General features: G+C 42.3%; 1 protein-coding gene across 1 annotated transcript in view; it reads left to right on the top strand.

Moving 5' to 3' along the window:
• The window catches only part of LOC134349876 (uncharacterized), a 68,057-nt gene that overhangs the window by 21,036 nt on the left and 24,939 nt on the right, over positions 1-22,082 (top strand). Inside the window, 1 exon segment of the mRNA XM_063054841.1 lies at positions 1,408-3,838. Within this exon segment, the coding sequence (XP_062910911.1) occupies positions 1,408-3,838 (2,431 nt within the window).

The following is a 22,082-nucleotide window of genomic DNA, read 5'->3' as shown; positions in this document are numbered from 1 at the left end:
GGCTTGGCGTGCTTGACTTCAGTATTGAGGGGATTGATTTCAGGAATTGGGACATAATGTTGCTATTGTTTTTCAGTTACACGCTTTCAGAACACGCTTGTGAGACTCGTGACAGTATTGTGTGCAGATGTTTTTTTTTTAACAAAGGAGGTTATAATTTAGAAGTAAAGGGCGGAAAAAAGGCGGAAGTGCGTGACATAAGCTGAGTGGGCTTGAGTTTTGAAGAGAGCTTGGATACGGTGGGACTTTTTCCTGCAGGAATGGGACCTGAAAGTTGGCTTCATCAATGTTACAAAAATGAAGGGCACAGGCAATTGAAGCGTCAGTGTATTTTCCTAGGGTAGGGGAGGGTAAAAAAAGAGTGCATAGATTTAAAGTTAAAGTGGTGAGATTTAAGGGGCCTGAAAGCAACTGTTTTACGTAAATCATGGTGACTGCATGGAAAAAGCTGTCAAAGGAAGCTGTATAAGGAGGCGAATACATGGATGGATGTAAAAATATTTCCTCTTGCACTTTTACAACGAGGCCAAGAGAAGTAAGCATGATTTAGAAAAGCCCTATCTTTCAGTTGAACACACTTCAGCATTCATGGCTCAATACTGAATTCTATAATTTTGTTAATTCCTTCTTGCTGTATGTATCACAGCTGGTCAGTCTTACCTGTCACCATTTTGGCTTTCAAGTTTCCTTTTTGCATTTACAGAGAGACGTTTTTTGCACAGAATAGAAAGCAGTCATTTGCCCGCCACGGCCAGAGAAACCATTGGGCCTGTCTGTACAACTGGCATTTAGCTATTCCACATCACTCTCTGCCCCACTGGTTCTCAGATTGATTTTTAAACGCAGTGATATTCGACTTCATTTCACATCTCTACAGTTCACATCATAGATCAACCGTTCAAATCAACTCTCATGGCCGGATACGAGGGACAGCCAAACAATTAATTTCTTTGGGTAATAGAAATGTTGATAGAACCTATATGTTTCCAATGGCATGCGAAGTGAATTAGTAGATCGTGCTAAATTTACGTCTAATATGGCCATATGAACGCTGATGATATAACTGACAAATTAAATGCTGAAAGTGATACCGATTGGATCAATTTTTCCCCAATAACTACATTTTATGGTTGTACAGTAACAAATATTTAGAATAACAGTACAGCTTTAAGAACTCCAGTTGTAATTGTCGAAAAGAACTGGTTGTGTCGCTGTCTGCCAATGAGAAAGTCAATTCCATAGATGGATCCATTGCCCCTCCCACACCGAGAATAAAAGGACAGAGTCGACAACAAAGAGGATCATTACGTGCATTTAGATTATGCAGTCAAACTGAGGCAGAAAAAAAAAATCTCCCTTCTGTTTAGATCCGGTCTTTATCTGCATGTGTTTACATTCTGTCGGAAGGACGGTGTTACGGATTAATCGACGCCAGGTTTTGTAAATTAATCGGATGTCGAACAATGGCGTGCGTATCGAGGTTAAGCTTCACTGCAATTGCTTCCATTTTCATCGTGTGCGCTCTAGATCGAATTTCAGGGCAAATTAGTTATTCTGTTCCTGAGGAAATTAAAGAAGGGTCATTTGTTGGGAATATCGCTGCAGATTTGGGATTAAGTGCACTGCAATTGTCAGCTCGCAAATTTCAGCTGAGCCCTGATGACGGAGGGCGGTACATGAAGGTTAGTTTCGATAAAGGGGTTTTGTCTATTTGTGAAAGGATCGACCGGGAACGAATTTGTGGGCAGACGGATATATGTACTATCCCATTCGAAATAATGTTGGAAAATCCCCTGGAAATGCTTCACGGGGAACTGGTGATTCTTGATGTGAATGACAACTCACCCACTTTCCGGGAGAGCCGTATTGAATTCCAGATATCTGAAGCCATTTCACCTGGAGTACGATTCCGCCTCGAGAGCGCGGAAGACCCCGATATTGGAATAAATAATGTTGTCGACTACGCAATCAGTTCGAGTGAGTACTTTAGTCTAAAATCACGGAGAACCGATGAGGGTATTGTAATAGCAGAGTTGCTGTTAGAGAAATCTTTGGATAGAGAATTACGGTCATCTTTTCAGCTGGTGCTTACGGCTACGGATGGCGGAATCCCTCAGAGATCGGGAACAGCCCAGATTCTCATTAATGTGGTCGATATCAACGATAATGCACCTGTATTCGAGAAAGATGTTTACAAATTCAGTATAAGTGAAAACGCACCGAAAAGCAGCTTGGTGATGAAAGTTAAAGCAAATGATTTGGACGAAGGGCTGAATGCTGATTTGACATATTCCTTCAGTGGACTTACTTTACAAAGGGTGCATGGTGTGTTCAGTTTGGTCCCAGAAACTGGAGAGATTGTAATTGAGGGGCATTTAGATTTTGAAGAATCAAACAGTTATTCACTAGATATTCAAGCTGTTGATCACGGGTCTCCTGCGATTACAGGACACACCAAAGTGTTGATTAATGTCATTGATGTTAATGACAACGCACCCGAGATAAAAGTGAAATCACTCACGAACCAAATTCCGGAAAATGCCCCACCAGGAACTTTCATAACTCTAATCAATGTTATCGATCGTGACTCTGGACAGAATGGTCAAGTTAGCTGTGAGATACCAAGGAACCTCCCTTTCATGCTGCAAGTATCATCAACTAATTATAAGTTAATTGTAAGTGAAAAGTTGGACCGTGAAACGGTGTCCGAGTATACAATAAACGTTTCAGCTTGGGATTTTGGGTCACCTTCCCTGTCAACAAATAAAACAATCTATATTACAGTTACTGATATAAATGATAATGCCCCACGCTTTGCTGAACTTGCTTACAACGTATATGTGGCCGAAAATAATGCTCCTGGCGCTTCTATTTTCACAGTGACAGCGTCTGATACTGATCTGGAGCAGAATTCATATGTATCTTACTCCATACTGGACAATCATATCCAAAACTTGCCAGTGTCAACATACATCAACATTAACTTCATGAACGGCACCATTTACGCCTTGCGCTCTTTTGACTATGAGGAACTAAAAAGTTTTAAGATCCATGTGCAAGCCCGTGACGCTGGAGTGCCCCCACTAAGCAGCAGGGCTACGGTGCATGTGATCATCCTGGATCAAAATGACAACGCTCCGGTAATCGTTTCACCCTCAGAACAGAGTGGATCAGCAGCCTTGGAAATTCTGCCCCAATCAGCAGGTCAGGGGTACTTGGTCACCAATATAATGGCCACTGATGTAGACTCTGGTCAGAACGCGCGGCTCCTTTACCATATGGTGAAAGCTACTGATCCCAGTTTATTTATCATAGGTCAGACGTCTGGTGAAATCAGAACACAACGCAAAATCGTGCAGGCTGATCTCACCACACAAACTTTGGTTATCTTGGTGAAAGATAATGGGCAGCCAAGCCTATCCAGTACGGTTACTATTCACATTACAATTTTGCAGAATACATCCGAAACTCTCACCAAAAACAGTAATTTAGTGAATAATCCCGAATACTTAACTGACATTAATCTTTATTTATTGGTTATTTTCAGTTGCACTTCTATTGTCTTTCTTCTGATTATCATTCTGTTAATCGGGATCAAGTGTAAACAGAACAGAAATAACCCCCAAGAGTATACTTCGCCCAGTTATTGTTACGAACGTGAAAATATGAAGGACACATTTAATAGAAGATCTGCATTGGAGGAAACGTTACGTTATCCTGGCACTGACAAGGTAGTCCGTGTCCCGGGGCTGCCACAGTACTCGGTTTGCCTGTCTCCAGAATCAGCGAAAAGCGACTTCCTTTTCTTGAAACCGTGCGGCCCCGCCATCTCTCAGGCGCAATCCTAAATTACAGGAATGCGTAACATCAACGTTTACCAAGCTTATATACGTTTATTTCTGTTTTTGTTCTGGGATATGGTTTCTGGAGTAAAGTATTTCAGAAAGTTATTTCCTCTTTTGCTGTAATTATTTGGATTTCTGTTGAAAAGAAGTATAATTATTACAACGGTCAAATATAAAATGTCAAGTAACCAGAACCAAGCCATCTACGAGTGGCATCTGTTAACCCTGAAGAGAGTCTTATGAACTGTCATTGAACCTCTATAAATAGGTTCATATGGAATATATTTCTTAAAAAAGGATAATCGCTTCGGGATTCGTATGTATACTTGCTGTGCTGATATATGAAAATTGAGATAAAATTCATTGGCGCCTTGAAATGTATTACAGATTGTGATCACGCTTAATTAACAGAATAAAAAATAAGAAGTAAAAATGCAGATGTGGGCTGTCAGATGGAACAGTATACAGTAATTCAGGCACTCAGCATTTCACTCCGCACCTGTGAAAAGGAAATAGTTTTCTTCGTTTGACATCCAATACTGTTTGTCAGAACAGGTAAAAAGAATAAACAATTTTGTGCTGAAATTACAGAGCAGGCAATACAGGGATGGATGGAACGAAGGGATATTACTGGTATGGTCATTTCATGGGAGGAATCGGAACAAGATGCTGATTTTCTTTCTGTCCGTATAACGTACTGCTAATAACAGGGATCTAGGTTATGACAAGTCGTCACGAAGTAGTTAGTTCTTAATCTACTCTCATCCCTTCTCCTCCAAGAAAGATGAAGAAGTCTCGAAGCTTCCACTTCCCCGTTTTCAGAGTGAATGTAATTTACGGTGCTGGCTTCAAGATTTCGTTCCCCAAAGCTTTTTTTTTTGTCCTTCAAAACTGCTCTCCTTCATGACTTCCTGTTTGTACTGATGTATCCAAGAGCAACTCCACATCTTTACACGTTCACAAGAACTGCAGGAGATGCAAAGCAGGCTCTTTTTAACCCCTATTCTGCCACCGTGCAATGATCTGTCTTCTCAGGAAGAAGTGACTGGCATGCCACACTTCTAACCTAATCCAAAAGCTTGTCTTAAATTGAATAAATTCCTGTAGCCCGAGACAGCGTTTCCTGCGATATTGCTGAAACTGGTTTGGGGTATGCGGGGTCTGCAATTGCCTGACGGAATCTTTCCTTCCTTTTTTTTTTGTTACTACGTGTATGGTACCAGAAGGTGCTTAATGTTATACATATATTTAATGTCGGTTTCAAAAGCAAATCGGGGATCAGCAGGCTGCAGGCCTAATCGATCGATTGTGTGAAAATCACCAGAGTGATTTCTGAGGGCCAAAACCTGCCAGCATTTGTATTGGGAAAGATCTAAGGGAATAGTTAGCACAGTTTTGTCCGTGGGATGTTTTGTCCCACATGTTGGACTGAGTATTTGAACAGGGAATGAGGAAGAGGACAAAGTCAGGACAGTAGACATTATCTATATTAATTTTAATAAGGCCTTTGACAGGGATCTGCATGCTTTTCCAGACTGAAAGATTAGATCACGTGGTACCCAATCCGAGCTAGTCAGATGGATACAAATCGACTAAGCAGAATGGTTCAGAGGGTTGTAATAGAGGGTTGTTATTCACATTGGATTCCTGTGGCCAATTGTGTGCCAAAGGTATCAGTGCTGAATGTATTCTTGCTTATTATTTATATTTACATTTTGCATGAAAATATTATTAACACGGTTAGTATGTTTATAGAGAATATCAGAAAAAGCAGTGCGCTGTAACGGATGTTATCTAAGATAGGTTTAACGTCTTCTGGACAAACGGGGCAAATGGACGAAGGGAACATAGATGGCATTTCATTTGTACGTGCGAGTTGCTGCGGTTTGGTCCCGTAAAATAAAGAAGGAAGTATAGGTAAATGTTGAGACTTTGAGTAGCAACGTTGAACAGAAACCTAATGGCACAGAAATATCGTTGTCTGAAAGTAGAGGTGGAGGTAGATAGTATGGTGAACAATCATTTACCCTGCTTACTTTCACAAGACAGTCATTAGATTACAGAATTGGAATATCGTGATGCAACTATACAGTTCGTTGGCGGGACTACATTAATAATATTGGGTACAAATCATGCTGGTCATCTATCGGAAGAAAATCAATAAGCCCTGAAAATGGTACAGAAATACGTCATATGAGTGCGATCAGTACTGGACGACTTATGTTATAAGGAGAGGCTGGATAGGCAGAACTTCCCCCCTCCCTCTCCCCCCCCCCCCCGAGCGTTAGAAGACAGAACGTAGAGGTTATGGAAGTTTAAAAATCATTAGTCGAATAAGCGGGGGAACACATACTTAAAGTGAAAGGGCAATGTTCAAGTGAGATTTGCTGGGCAATTTGTTCCCACAGTGTGCGATGGATACCTTGAAAAAAAAACAGTCGGAATAAGCTGACGAGTCAGGTACAGTTGTTAAGTATTAAAAGATATTCCGGCGTGCACACGGATAAAAAGCATGAGATAAATAGGTCACTCCCAGTCAAATTGGGCAAGCTTGAACAGACATGTGGGTCGGCATTGACTTGATGTGCCAAACGGAAAATCATCCCCTTTGCCAATCATCTGTTCAGTTCTTGGCTCCATCCCTCCCCCTCCTGTCTCCTCCTATCATTTTGCATCTCCCCCTCCCCCTCCCTCTTTCAAATCTCTTACTAACTCTTCCTTCAGTTAGTGCTGACGAAGGGTCTCGGCCTGAAACGTCGACTGTACCTCTTCCTAGAGATGCTGCCTGGCCTGCTGCGTTCACCAGCAACTTTGATGTGTGTTACTTAAATCTTCGAGCTGTATCACTCTTAGACTCTAATGCAATAAATTGGTTGTTTCAATTTGGTGGTTCTGCATTGGTGAAACAAAGGCAAATTCGATCATTGATATGTAGTGCACTCGCGTTCGTTTGGCATTTTTGCAGACACGTCACATGTAGCTAACAACGTTGATTTGATATACCGTTAACACGTTGACCTTTCTGGCTCTGGCATCTCGCACTGTTACAAAGAGGCAAAGGTAAGGCAGCAACACTGAGGAGCAACACTTCATCTTCCAGTTGGAAATGTTTCAACATTTAATTCTGAACTAACTTTTGCTGATTTTTTCTTCTTGCTGTCTGAATCAAACTTGAGAATTAATGTCCTTCATTATTTTTGCTTCATTTGTGCTCTGTATATATATTTTTTAAATGATTCATAGCTGTATTTTAAGGAAAGATATTCTTCGGCCCACGGTGTCCACAGAACAACATCTGCAACCCATCAATACTTCGGAACGTCTCCCGTCCCCTTTGATCGTCGCCAGTGTCTCAGCAAACTCCTCCGTCGCCTCCCACAGTAGCCTGTCTAGGAGACTTACCCAACTAGATGCTTTCCAAAAGCTCTAGCACAAACTCTTTCTTAATTTCAATATACTCAAGCTTTTCAACCCGCTGTACGCCATCCCTACAAGCGCGAAGGTTTTTTTTCCGTAGTGAATAGTGATGCAAAGTATTCATTAAGTATCTCTGCTATCTTCGCCGGTTTCATACACGCTTTTCCACTGTCACACCTGATTGGTCCTATTCTCTTATGTCTTATCTTCTTACTGTTCACATCCGTGTAGAATGCCCTGGGGTCTTCTTTAAGCTTGCTTGCCAAGGATTTCTCATGGACCCTTCTGGCTCTCCCAGCTCTTTCCTGCTAGCCTTATAATCTTATAGATCTCTATCATTAACGAATTTTTTGAAACTTTCGTAAGCTTTTCTTTTCTCCTTTCGTAAGCTTTTCTTTTCTTCTTGACTAAATTTTCAGCGGACTTTTTACACAACAGTTCCTGTACCTTGCCATGCTTTCCCTCTCTCATTGCAACGTACCTATGCAGAAAGTCACACAAATATCATTGAAACATAGAAAACCTACAGCACAATACATGCCCTTTGGCCCATAAAGCTGAGCCGAACATGTCTCTACCTTAGAAATTACCTAGGGTTACCCATCGGCCTCTATTTTTCTAAGCTCTATATACTATTCAGGAGTCTCTTAAAAGACCCTATTGTGTCCGCCTCCACCACCGTCACTGGCAGCCATTCCAGGACCTCACCACTCTCTGCGTAAAAAAACCTTACCCCATGACATCTCCTCCGTACCTACTTCCAAGCACTTCAAAACTGTGCCATCACGTGCTAGCCGTTTCAGCCTTGCGAAAAACCCTTTGATATTCCACAAGATCAATGCCTCTAATCATCTTGTACAACTCTATCAGGTCACCTCTCATCCTCGGTCGCTCCAATGAGAAAAAAGGCCGAGTTCACTCAACCTATTCTCGTAAGGTATGCACCCCAAAGCAGGAAACATCCTTAGAAAATACCTCTGCCCCCTTTCTAGAGTTTCCACATCCTCCGTGTAGAGAGGGGACCAGAACTGAGCACAGTACTCCAGGTGGAGTCTGACCAGGGTCCTATATAGCTGCAACATTACCTCTCGGCCCTTAAACTGAATCCCACGATAGATTAAGGCCAATGCACCGTATGCATTCTTAACCATAGTCAACCTCCGTAGCAGCTTTGAGTGTCATATGGATCGGACCCCAAGGTCACTCTGATCCTACACACTGCCAAGAGTCTTACCATTAACACTATCTTCTGCCATCATATTTGACCGACCAAAATGAATCACCTCACACTTATCTCGGTAGAACTGCATCTGCCACTCCTCAGGCCAGTTTTGTATCCTACCAATGTCCCGCTGTAACCGCTGACAACCCTCCACATTATCCACAACACCCCCAAACTTTTTGTCATCAATAAGTTTAATATACCATCCGTCCACTTCCTCATCCAGGTCATTTATAAAAATCACGAAAAGTAGAGGTCCGAGAACAGATCCCTGCGGCACATCACTTGTCACCGACCTCCATGCAGAATATGACCCGTCCACAGCCACTCTTTGCCTTCTGTGGGCATGCCAGTTCTGGATCCACAAAGCAATTTCCAGTTGGATCTAATGTCTCTTTGCATTATCAATAAGCCTTGCATGGGGTCTTAATCAAATGCCTTGCTGAAATCCATATACACTACATCTACTGCTCTACCATCATCAATGTGTTTAGTCACATCCTCAAAAAATTCACTCAGGCTTGTAAGGCTCGAACTACCTTTGACAAAACCATGCTGACGATTCCTATTTATATTATGCCTTCTCAAATGCTCATAAATCCTGCCGCTTAGGATGTTCTCCATCAGTCTACCAACCACTGAAGTAAGACTCACTAGTCTATAATTTTCTGTGCTATCTCTACTCCCATTATTGAATCAGGGAACATCCGCAAACCTGCAATCATCCGGAACCTCTCCCGTCCCCATTGATGATGCAAAGTTCATTACCAGAGGCTCAGTAGTCACGTCCCATGCCTCCTGCAGTAGCCTAGGGTACATCGCGGCTTGTCCCAGTGACCTATCCAACTTGATTCTTTCCAAAAGCTCCAGTACATCATCTTCCTTAATATCTACACGCTCAAGCTTTTCAGTCCGCTGAAAGTCATCCCTCAAATCGCCAAGATCCTCTTCCGTAGTGAATACTGATGCAAAGTATTCATTAAGTACCTCTGCTATCTCCATACATACTTTTCCACTGCCACACCTGATTGGTTCTATTCTCTCACGTCTTATTCTCTTGCTCTTCAATTTGCGTGGTTTTCCTTAATACCTTCTCATGGCCACTTCTGTCCTCCTAATTTCATTCTTAAACTCCTTCCTGGTTGCCTTATAATCTTCTATATCTCTATCTCTTGAACATTTGTCACATTTCTGCCGCACATTTCCCTGAGAACATCTGTTCCCAATTACTGCCTCCAAGTTCCTGCCTGATAGCTTCATATTTCCCCGTATCCAATTAAATCCTTTCTTAACTTGTCTGTTCCCATCGCTTTCTAATAATACGGTAAAGGAAAGTGAAGTGTTACCACTATCTCCAAAATGCTCTCCCACTGAGAGAGCTGACGCCTGACCAGATTTGATTCCCAATACTAGATCAAGTACAGGCTCTCCTATTGTAGGCTTATCTACATATTGTGTCAGGAAACCTTCCTGAATACACCTAACAAACTCGACCCCATCCGTACCCCTTGCTCTAGGGAGATGCCAATCGATATTTGGAAAATAATAATCTCGCACCATGTCAACCCAATTATTATACACTAGAATTTGTCTCCCTTTCTACTTCTCGAAGTCCCTGTTACTATTGGGTGGTTCATAAAAAACACCCAGTAGAGTTATTGACCCTTTCTCTTCCTCTTTTCCTCCCACAGAGACTCAGCGGACTGTCCCCTCATGACTTGCTCCTTTTTTTAAAGCCGTGACACTAGCTCCAGTCAGCATTGCCACGCCCCCACCTCTTTTGCCTCCCTCTCTGTCTTTTCTGAATCTTTTAAAGCCTGGAATTTTAAGTAAGCATCCCTGCCCCTGAGCCATCTGAGTCTCTGTAATGGCCACAACATAATAGATCCAAGTACTGATCCACGCTCTAAGCTCATCCGCTTTGTTCATGATGCTGCTTGCATTAAAAGAGACACATCTTAAACCATAGGTCTGAGCGCATCCCTTCTCTATCACCTGCATATCTTGCCTCTCCTACTGTCTACAAGCTTTCTTGATTTGTGAGCCAACCGCCCGTTTCCTCCGTCTGTTCCGATCAGTTCCCACACCCCTACAATTCTAGTTTAATGTCTCCCCGAAAGCCTTAGCAAACCTCCCGCCAGGATGTTAGTGGCCCTCGGATTCAACTGCAACTCGTACTTTTTGTACAGGTCACACCTGCCCCAAAAGAGGTCTCAATGATCCAGAAATCTGAATATCTTCCCCCTGTTCCAATCCCTCAGTCACGCGTCTATTCTCCACCTTAGTCTATTCCTATGCTCACTGTCGCGTGGCACAGGCAGTAATCCCGAGATTACTACCTGTGAGGTCTTGCTTCTCAACTTCCTTCCTAACTCCCAGTAGTCTGTTTTCAGGACCTACTCCCTTTTCCAGCCCATGTCATTGGTACCAATATATACCACGTCCTCTGGCTATTCACCTTCCCACTTCAGGATATAGTGAACACGTTCAGAAACGTCGCGGACCCTAGCACCTGGGAAGAAATCTATCATCCGTGCTTCTTTCCTGCGTCCACAGAATAGCCTGTCTAACCACCCAAGTATAGAGTCCCATTTACCCATTTATCTGTTTCCTGAGACTATAGCTCCTCTCTATCACCTCCTCACTTTCCCTGACCAGACGAAGGTCATCGAGCTGCAGCTCTAGTTCCCTAACCCAGTCCCTAAGGAGCTGCAGCTCGACGCACCCGGCGCAGGTATGTTCTCCGGGAGGTTGGGAGAGAACCGGACATCCCACATCTGACACCCTGTGCAGAACCCCGGCCTCACATACTTCCTGATTCTATCTTTCACACGTAACCTACCTCGCCTCGAACCGTTATCACCGTAGCGCCGTTGAGGCAAACCCCTCCTACTCTGTCTACCTCCACTCCGGCGCCCGCTCCTCCGATGCTCACCGATGTCCGATATATAAAGCTGTCTCTTTTTAAGCTATTTGATCAGTTGTGCCTCGATCAAACCGCTGAAGAAACAACTGTCTCCTATTAAACTCTTCGAGCTGGTCTAACTCGCTGACGTCCATGCACTTGCGCAGTTGTCCCTTGATATCGCTTGGAAAGCCATGTTTGTTGCTAAAAGGGATAAAAAAAAAACTTCCATGGTCAAAGAAATAAAAATGTCTCCAAATAATCTGAAATTATTTTTCGTTACTATACTAACCTCTATTTCGCATGCTTGAACACTGTAGCAGAATTTATTCTGTTTTTTTTTCGGCGGGTCACTGGAATAATGACAAGACCTATTTATTCATCTTTGCCATCTGAATGAATTGGTAGGCCTGTGTTGACAATTCTGTACAAGGGTTGAACGCTCGAATATGTGCTTTATTGTTCAAAATCGATAAAGAATTAATTGAACAAAGAAAGTTTGCAACAAAGCTATCAATTCCATCATCCAAAGGACATATAACGTAAAAATAGAGTCGATCCCAAAACAGACCCCTGCGGAGCGCTGTTACTCACCGGCAGCCAGTCAGAAAAGGTTCCCTTTATTCCCTCTCTTTACCTTCTGGCAGTCAACCACTCACTGTTCGATCCATGTTAGAATCGATCCTTTAAAACCATGTGTTTGTAGCTTGTTAGCAACCTCATGTATGAGACCTTGGTAAAGGCAATATGAAAATGCAACACAACATGAACCGATTCTTCTTTGTCGATCCAGCATGTTATTTGAAATAATAATTCAAATAATTCCGACAGATATGTCAGGCAAGAACTTCCCTTGAAGAAACCATGCTGACGACGGTCGATGTTAACATTTGCCTCCAATTACCCTGACACCTTCTCCCTAATAATCGACTCCAACTTCTTCCCAACCACTGTGTTCAGCTTAATTGGCCTATACTTTATTTTCTTCTGTCTCTTGCCCTGCTTGGAGTGGAGTGACAGTTGCAATTTACAGACTTTCAGAACCATTGCAGGTTCCAATGATTCTTGAAAGATCATTACTATTTCCTCTACGATTTCTTCAGACACTTCTTTCAGAACCCTGGCTTGTATAATACGTGGTTCAGATTACTTATTTACCTTCAGATCTTGCAGTTTTCCAACAGCCTGATATCTAGTTATGGCAACTTCACACACTTCATGTCTCCTGACACGAGAAGCTTCTACCATCCAGCTGGTATCTTCGACAGTGAAGACGAAAACAAAATACTTATTCAGTTCGTTCACGTTTTCACTCTGCCCCAATGCTACTTCTCCAGCATCGTTCCAGCGGTCCATTATCCACTCTTACCTCTCTTTTACACTTTCTGTATCCAAGCAAACTTTTCGTATCAACCTTAATATTATTGATTAGCTTAATTTCGTATTCCATCTTCTTTGCTGTCTTCTGCTTTTTTAAAAAATCTTCCCAATCTTCTAATTGCCCACTAATTTTTGCTCTTTTCTATGCCTCCTCTTTTGCTTTTTTATCGGTTTTGACTTTTCTTGTTGTCCACGGTTGTATTATCTTCCCTTTAGAACACGTCTTCCTCTATGGGATGTATATATTATGTGTCTTCCAAATGGTTTCCTGAAATTGCAGCAATTGCTGACCTGCCGTCATCGCTGACAGTGTTCTTTTCCAATCAGTTTTAGCCAACTCCTCTCTCATGGCAGTGTAACTCCCTGTACTTCACTGTAATACTGATACGTCTGTAATGAATCTTGACTTGGTTTGAAATATTTAATTGAAGACCGGAAATTAAGAAACTTTACATTGTTCTTGAAATGAACCACTGATATGCTTGCTAGGTCTGCCTCAGTACTTGATATATCTGTCTCCTGAATGAGCAAAAGGCGCATTCATTTCCTTGAAGCAGTAGTGCCTCCCACATTTCAGGCCCAATGCTATGTTGTGGGGATGTGTAACATAACGGCATGCCCAGCTAATGAGCGCCTTTTTTTTTACCTGCGCAATTTGCAGCAGGTCTTTGTGCATTTATTAGCTTTGTGTTACGAGTATAGTTAATACAATGGTAAAAAAAAATGTTTTATTAGGGAGAGAGAGAGAGCGCCTTAAGTATGTCGAATTTTGGAGCGGAGGATTACTTTTTGTTGTTCTGCAGATTTTGGTCTTTCTTGGGGGCTTTGCTATTGCATGATTGGTGGGTGGAGGGCGATGTTGTCTTTTTCCGGAAGAGGGTGTGGTTGGGGGATTATCGTTGCTTTGCTGCTGCTCGTGCGTATGAGGGGGAGTAGGGGGAGCTTTGGGGTTCTAACTGTCACAAATTCTTTGGGCCACTCTGCTGCTTTTGTGGATATCTGCGAAGAAAATGAGTTTCATGATGTATATCGTATGTTTTTCTCATATTAAATGGAACTATTGAACTACCGAACTATTGAAAAATAAAAATCCCGACAACTAGTGTCTCACCATCTGAGCGTGGTATCTCTGAAATCACAGAATACCACTGCTTGTGAAAGTATGGAGTATACAAATAGGTTGCAATGACGCCAGTTCCGCAAAAGGACTTGCTGCCTGGTTCCAGTGATATGCATGAAGTATTTTTATTTGAAAATTTAACTGAAAATATTCATCATCGCATTGAAGTGCATGCCATATGAAGTGCTGAGTGTTCTTAAAATTAAAAGATAAAAGATAAATGGAGATGCCGAATTTGAAATTATACATAAACAATAATACAGTATACTCATATATAAATGATTCAAACTCTCCTGTAGCATAGAACAAGAACAACATCCATGCTTATGATGTTCAACTCCACCAACATTGAGATTCAAAGCAATAATGGCCCTTCCAATTACGCCACCGGGTACCTTACTTTTCTCTCCCTTCCCCGTTTTTAGTGCTCTAAAGCTATTACTCTTTATTGACGCTCCTACCACCTACGACCCAGGATTGCATGTTCCAGAAAATTGCAGGTGATACACTTAAAGTCTTTTAGCTCTTGCTCTGGATCGTTCAGCCACCTGCGGTTTTTGGCGAAATGGTGATTGTTTGAAACTCTTCCAATTAAATCCAATGTCAGTGTAGGTTGTATAAATCCCCGGAAAATGCTTAAGCCATTTCTGTGATATTGTTGGAAGCTGATAAAGAAATTACAGGGGCCCATGCTTCAGGCATCTGAAGAATGGACGATGGCCAATATTGTATCATTACTAGGAAGGACTGCAAAGGAATGTCAAAGACTAGCAGGCCTCTGAATTTAACAATAGTGATGAGACAGTTAAAAGCGGGATTCTGAGGGACCGGATCTCCCGGCTTTAGAAAGGGAAGGTTTAATAATGGGTTATTAGACTGGCTTTGTCCTTGAGTAAACTGTGTGTTCCATACTGGGAAATTTTGTTTTTAATAGGTTGAAATATCATTGGAAGTCGTAGAAGTGGTATAAATCCAAAGTTTGCTTGGACACTTGCACGAGTAAATTGACGAAACAGAACTCAGATGGTCATCTTAGTCGGCAAGGACGAGTTCACGTGAAAGATTTCTTTTCAGTTGTATTTCCTCATAATGCTAATGCAGTGAATTTTGTCCATGCGACGTGGCAGTTCTAAATTTGAAACAAAAAACAAACAAACCTCAAATGTAGATTATTTGATGGTTTTGCAAAGGAAACGCATTTAGTCGGCTGCAATAAAACTTGCTCCAAGTTGCTTCTCACAAGGTTTTGCCGACTCATTACACTCTGATCCTCTGAAGGTGGCCTCCTGTACATTTGGTTATATTAATTCTATGTCCCCCCAGCCCACTCTTATTCTGGGAGGTTGACCCACTCTTATTCTGGGAGTTTGACTTTATGTACAATGGTCTTATGGTTCTTTTTGGAGAAGGTTTTTACAAACATTGTTGCAGAAATTCTGTGTTCGGTTTGTTTTCTGCATTTGTCTGCCGTTATGTATAACCCAGCTAGTCACGTTCAACATTTTCAAAGCAGTGTATTTGTTTTTTTTTAATTTTTAACTTATAACTCAGTAATTCTCTATACATTACTAAAATGTATTCATTTAGTGTAAATCTTTTGTGCTGATGCTATTGATTTTACTAGTTGATTTGCGTTCTGCCAATGCAAATCGGCTGAGATATCATAGGACCATACGATATAGGAGCAGAACGAGGTATCTTTTCATTTCCTGACCAAACAAGAATCTATCAAGCTCTGCCTTATATATACGTAGACTTGCCCTCCATAGCTGCCTAGGGATAATAGTAGAATTACTCTTCTCTTGGTAAGGAATTTCCTTAACGTCCTTCTAAAACGATGTTCTCACTATTCTGAAGATGATACCTCTGGTTTCAGAATCTCCCGCCATAGGGACCATCCTCTCCATATCCATTTTATCAAGGCATTTCACCATTCGGTTGGTTTCAATGAGGTCACCCATCATTCTTTTGAATTCCTGTGCATGTAGCCCCAAAACCACCAAACACTCTTTATATTACAGGCCATTCAATCTTGGAATAAATTTTATGAAACTCCTTTAAATCCTCTCGATTTTCAGCACATCCTTCCTATGATAGTGTCACAACCACGGATTCGGCAGCACAGCAGATACAGCAATTGCGCACGTGAATATGCGCGTGCCAGTTAATTATTAATTTATTGTGATAGTATTTAACTCCATTCATCCTTCGTTGTATTTGCCGACACTTGGACGCAGTATCGCTTTGCTGCCTACATTCCGCCTTGCCTGAGAAATTGGACTGCCGAGTGAACGGACTCTGAAGACAAGCGTTATTCGTTTTATTCTTAGTTATTGAGCCACAGTGTAGGCTTCGTTTTCCGTTTGAGAGCTCTAGTTAACGACCTTGATTGGCCAAGCGTTTGTTGTTTTCTTTTACCTTTCACACCGTTCACATTAATGTCTGTGAACTATCGACCTACTTCAGTGCTTCTCACTCCACATTTGTGCCATATCCTCACAGGATGACAGATAAGGGCACAAAACTGCTCACAATACACCAAGCGAGACCTTGACAGTGCTTTTTAAAGTCAGAACATTACGTCCTCGTTTTTAGACCATAAGACCATAAGACAAAGGAGCAGAAGTGGGCCATTCGGCCCATTGAGTCTGCTCCACCATTTTATCATGAGCTGATCCATTCTTCCATTTAGTCCCACTCCCCCGACTTCTCACCATAACCTTTGATGGCTTGACTACTCAGATACCTCGCAATCTCTGCCTTAAATACACCCAATGACTTGGCCTCTACTGATGCCCGTGGAAACAAATTCCACAGATTTACCACTCTCTGACTAAAAAAAAATCTTCGCATTTCTGTTCTGAATGGGCGCGCTGCAATCCTTAAGTCATGCCCTCTTGTACAAGACTCTCCCATCTTGGGAAACAACTTTGCCACATCCACTCAGTCCATGCCTTTCCACATTCAAAGCGTTTCTATGAGGTCTCCTCTCATTCTTCTAAACTGCAAGGAATACATTTCAAGAGCGGACAAACATTCCTCATATGTTAACCCTCTCATTCCCGGAATCATTCTAGTGAATCTTCTCTGTACCCTCTCCAACGTCAGCACATCCTTTCTTAAATAAAGAGACCAAAACTGCCCACAGTACTCCAAGTGAGGTCCCACCAGCGCCTTATAGAACCTCAACATCACATCCCTTCTCTTATACTCTGTTCCTCCAGAAATGAATGCCAACATTGCATTCGCCTTCTTCACTACTGACTCAACCTGGAGGTTAACCTTAAAGGTATCCTTTACGAGGACTCCCAAGTCCTGTTGCATCTCAGAACTTTGAATTATTTCTCCATTTAAATAATAGTCTGCCTGTTTATTTCTTCTGCTAAAATGCATAACGATACACTTTCCAACATTGTACTTCATTTGCCACTTCTCTGCCCATTCTTCCAATCTATCCAAGTCTCTATGCAGACTCTCCGTTTCCTCAGCACTACCGGCCCCTCCACCTATCTTCGTATCGTCAGCAAACTTAGCCACAAAGCCATCTATTCCGTAATCCAAATCGTTGATGTACAATGTAAAAAGAAGGGGCCCCAACACGGACCCCTGCAGAACACCACTCGTAACCGGCAGCCAACGAGAATAGGATCCCTTTATTCCCACTCTCTGTATCCTGCCAATCAGCCAACGCTCTATCCACGTATGTAACTTTCCCGTAATTCCATGGGCTCTTATTTTGTTAAGTAGCCTCATGTGTGACACCTTGTCAAAGGCCTTCTGAAAATAGAAATATACAACATCCACTACACCTCCCTTGTCTAGCCTACTAGTAATCTCCTCAAAAAATTGTAATAGGTTTGTCAGGCAGGATTTTCCTTTAAGGAATCCATGCTGAGTTCTGCCTATCTTGTCATATGCCTCCAGGTACTCTGTAATCTCATCCTTGACAATCAACTCCAACAAATTCCCAAGCAACAATGTCAAGCTAACAGTTCTATAATTTCCTTTTTGCTTCCTTGCTCCCTTCTTAAATAGCGGAGTGACATTTGCAATCTCCTAGTTTTCCGGAACCATGCCAGAATCTATCGACTTTTGAAAGATCATCGGTAATGACTCCACAATCTCCAAAGCTACTTCCTTCAGAACACGAGGGTGCATTCCATCTGTTGCGGGAGATTTATCTATCTTTAGACTATCCAGCTTCCTGAGTACTTTCTCTGTCGTAATTGTGACTGCACACTTCTCCTCCCTGCCACCCTTGAGTATCCGGTATACTAATGATGTCTTCCTCATTGAAGACTGATGCAAAATACTCGTTCAGTTCCTCCGCCATCTCCTTATCTCCCATTACAATTCATCCAGCATCATTTTCTATCGGTCCTATATCTACTCTCATATGTCTTTTTTTCTTTATATACTTGAAACAGCTTTTAATATAGAAACATAGAAACATAGAAAATAGGTGCAGGAGTAGGCCATTCCGCCCTTCAAGCCTGCACTGCCATTTATTATGATCATGGCTGATCATCCAACTCAGAACCCCGCCCCAGCCTTCCCTCCATACCCTCTGATCCCCGTAGCCACAAGGGCCAAATCTAACTCCCTCTTAAATACAGCCAATGAACTGGCCTCAACTGTTTCCTGTGGCAGAGAATTCCACAGATTCACCACTCTCTGTGTGAAGAAGTTTTTCCTAATCTCGGTCCTAAAAGGCATCCCCTTTATCCTCAAACTATGACCCCTTGTTCTGGACTTCCCCAACATCGGGAACAATCTTCCTGCATCTAGCCTGTCCAATCCCTTTAGGATTTTATACGTTTCAATCAGATCCCCCCTCAATCTTCTAAATTCCAAAGAGTACAAGCCCAGTTCATCCAGTCTTTCTTCATATGAAAGTCCTGCCATCCCAGGAATCAATCTGGTGAAGCTTCTTTATACTCCCTCTATGGCAAGGATGACTTTCCTCAGATTAGGGGACCAAAACTGCACACAATACTCCAGGTGTGGTCTCACCAAGGCCTTGTACAATTGCAGTAGTACCTCCCTGCTCCTGTACTCGAATCCTCCAGCTATAAATGCCAGCATACCATTCGCCTTTTTCACCGTCTGCTGTACCTGCATGCCCACTTTCAATGACTGGTGTATAATGACACCCAGGTCTCGTTGCACCTCCCCTTTTCCTAATCGGCCACCATTCAGATAATAATGTGTTTTCCTATTTTTGCCATCAAAGTGGATAACTTCACATTTATCCACATTAAATTGCATCTGCCATGAATTTGCCCACTCACCCAACCTATCCAAGCCACTCTGCATCCTCTTAGCATCCTCCTCACAGCTAACACTGCCACCCAGCTTCGTGTCATCCGCAAACTTGGAGATGCTGCATTTAATTCCCTCATCCAAGTCATTAATATATATTGTAAACAACTGGGGACCCAGCACTGAGCCTTGCGGTACCCCACTGCCTGCCATTCTGAAAAGGTCCCGTTTATTCCCACTCTTTGCTTCCTGTCTGCTAACCAATTCTCCATCCACATCAATACCTTACCCCCAATACCGTGTGGTTTAAGATTTGCACACTAATCTCCTGTGTGGGACCTTGTCAAAAGCCTTTTGAAAATCCAAATATACCACATCCACTGGTTCTCCCCGTTAGTCCAGAATCTAACGAGTTTTGAAAAATTATCACTAATGCATCCACTATTTCTTGGGCTACTTCCTTAAGTACTCTAGGATGCAGACCATCTGGCCCTGGGGATTTATCTGCCTTCAATCCCTTCAATTTACCTAACACCACTTCCCTACTAACATGCATTTCGCTCAGTTCCTCCATCTCACTGGACCCTCTGTCCCTTACTATTTCTGGAAGATTATTTCTGTCCTCCTTAGTGAAGGCAGAACCAAAGTAATTATTCAATTGGTCTGCCATGTCCTTGCTCCCCACAATCAATTCACCTGTTTCTGTCTGTAGGGGACCTACATTTTGTCTTTACCAGTCTTTCCCTTTTTACATATCTATAAAAGCTTTTACAGTCAGCTTTTATGTTCCCTGCCAGTTTTCTCTCATAATCTTTTTTCCCCTTCCTAATTAAGCCCTTTGTCCTCCTCTGCTGAACTCTGAATTTCTCCCAGTCCTCAGGTGAGCCACTTTCTCTGGCTAATTTGTATGCTTCTTCTTTGGAATTGATACAAACCTTAATTTCTCTTGTCAGCCACGGATGCACTACCTTTCTTGATTTATTCTTTTGCCAAACTGGGATGAACAATTGTTGTCGTTCATCCATACAACCTTTAAATGCTTGCCATTGCATATCCACCGTCAATCCTTTAAGTGTCATTTGCCAGTCTATCTTAGCTAATTCACGTCTCATACCTTCAAAGTTACCCCTCTTTAAGTTCAGAATCTTTGTTTCTGAATTAACTATGTCACTCTCCATCTTAATGAAGAATTCCACCATATTATGGTCACTCTTACCCAAGGGGCCTCTCACGACAAGATTGCTAATTAACCCTTCCTCATTGCTCAAAACCCAGTCCAGAATAGCCTGCTCTCTAGTTGGTTCCTCGACATGTTGGTTCAAAAAACCATCCCGCATACATTCCAAGAAATCCTCTTCCTCCACACCTTTACTAATTTGGTTCACCCAATCTACATGTAGATTGAAGTCACCCATTATAACTGCTGTTCCGTTATTGCACATATTTCTAATTTCCTGTTTAATACCATCTCCGACCTCACTACTACTGTTAGGTGGCCTGTACACAACTCCCACCAGCGTCTTCTGCCCCTTAGTGTTACGCAGCTCTACCCATATCGATTCCACATCTTCCCGGCTTATGTCCTTCCTTTCTATTGCGTTAATCTCTTCTTTAACCGGCAACGCCACCCCACCTCCCCTTCCTTCATGTCTATCCCTCCTAAATATTGTATATCCCTGAACGTTGAGCTCCCATCCTTGGTCACCCTGGAGCCATGTCTCTGTGATCCCAACTATATCATAATCATTAATAACAGTCTTCACTTTCAATTCATCCACCTTATTACGAATGCTCCTTGCATTGACACACAAAGCCTTCAGGCGCTCTTTTACAACTCTCTTAGCCTTTATACAATTATGTAGAAAAGTGGCCCTTTTTAAATGCTTGCCCTGGATTTGCCGGCCTGCCACTTTTACTTTTCTCCTTAGTACTTTTTGCTTCTACCCTCACTTTACACCCCTCTGTCTCTATGCATCGGTTCCCATCCCCCTGTTGTGAACTAACCTCCTCACGCCTAGCCTCTTTAATTTGATTCCCACCCCCCAACCGTTTTTGTTTAAAGTCACCTCAGGAGCCCTCGGTAATCTCCCTGCCAGGATATTGGTCCCCCTAGGATTCAAGCGTAACTCGTCCTTTTTGTACAGGTCACGCCTGCGCCAAAAGAGGTCCCAATTATCCAAAAACTTGAATCCCTGCCCCCTGCTCCAGTCCCTCAGCCACGCATTTATCCTCCACCTGATCGCATTCCTACTCTCACTGTCGCGTGGCACAGGCAGTAATCCCGAGATTACTACCTTTGCGGTCCTTTTTCTCAACTCCTTTCCTTGCTCCCTATATTCTCCTCCTTGATATTATTTGCTAGCTGCCTTTCGTAGTTAATGTTTTCCCTCTTAATAACCTTCTTAGTTTCCTTTTGTAAGCTTTTAAAAACTTCCCAATCCTCTGTCTTCCCACTAATTTTCGCTTCCTTCTATGCCCTCTCCTTTGCTTTAACTTTGACTTTGACCTCTTGTCAATCACGGTTGCATCCTTTTTCCATTCGGAAATTTCTTCTTTTTTTTAGAATATACCTGTCCTGCACCTTCCTCACTTCTCGCATAAACTCCAGCCACTGCTGCTCTGCCGTCTTTCCCGCCAGTGTCCCTTTCCAGTCAACTTTGGCCAGTTCCTTTCTCATGCCACTGTAATTTCCTTTACTCCACTGAAATACCGACACATCAGATTTCCGTTTCTCTTTTTCAAATTTCACAGTGAACTCAATCATGTTATGATCACTGTCTCCTAATGGTTCCTTCACCTCAGTCTCTCTATTCACCTCCGGTTCTAAATTCTATTTATATATTATATTTATTTTATATTCTATTTTCTTGAAATTAATCCTAATACGACATTTGTCTTCCTCACCAGAGTCTCAACCCGCAAATTAACCTT

Source organism: Mobula hypostoma, chromosome 7 (assembly GCF_963921235.1).
Source record: "Mobula hypostoma chromosome 7, sMobHyp1.1, whole genome shotgun sequence".
Taxonomy (NCBI): Eukaryota; Metazoa; Chordata; class Chondrichthyes; order Myliobatiformes; family Myliobatidae; genus Mobula; species Mobula hypostoma.
Note: the sequence above shows the minus strand (reverse complement) of the source record. Positions and strands in the feature narration are given on the sequence as shown.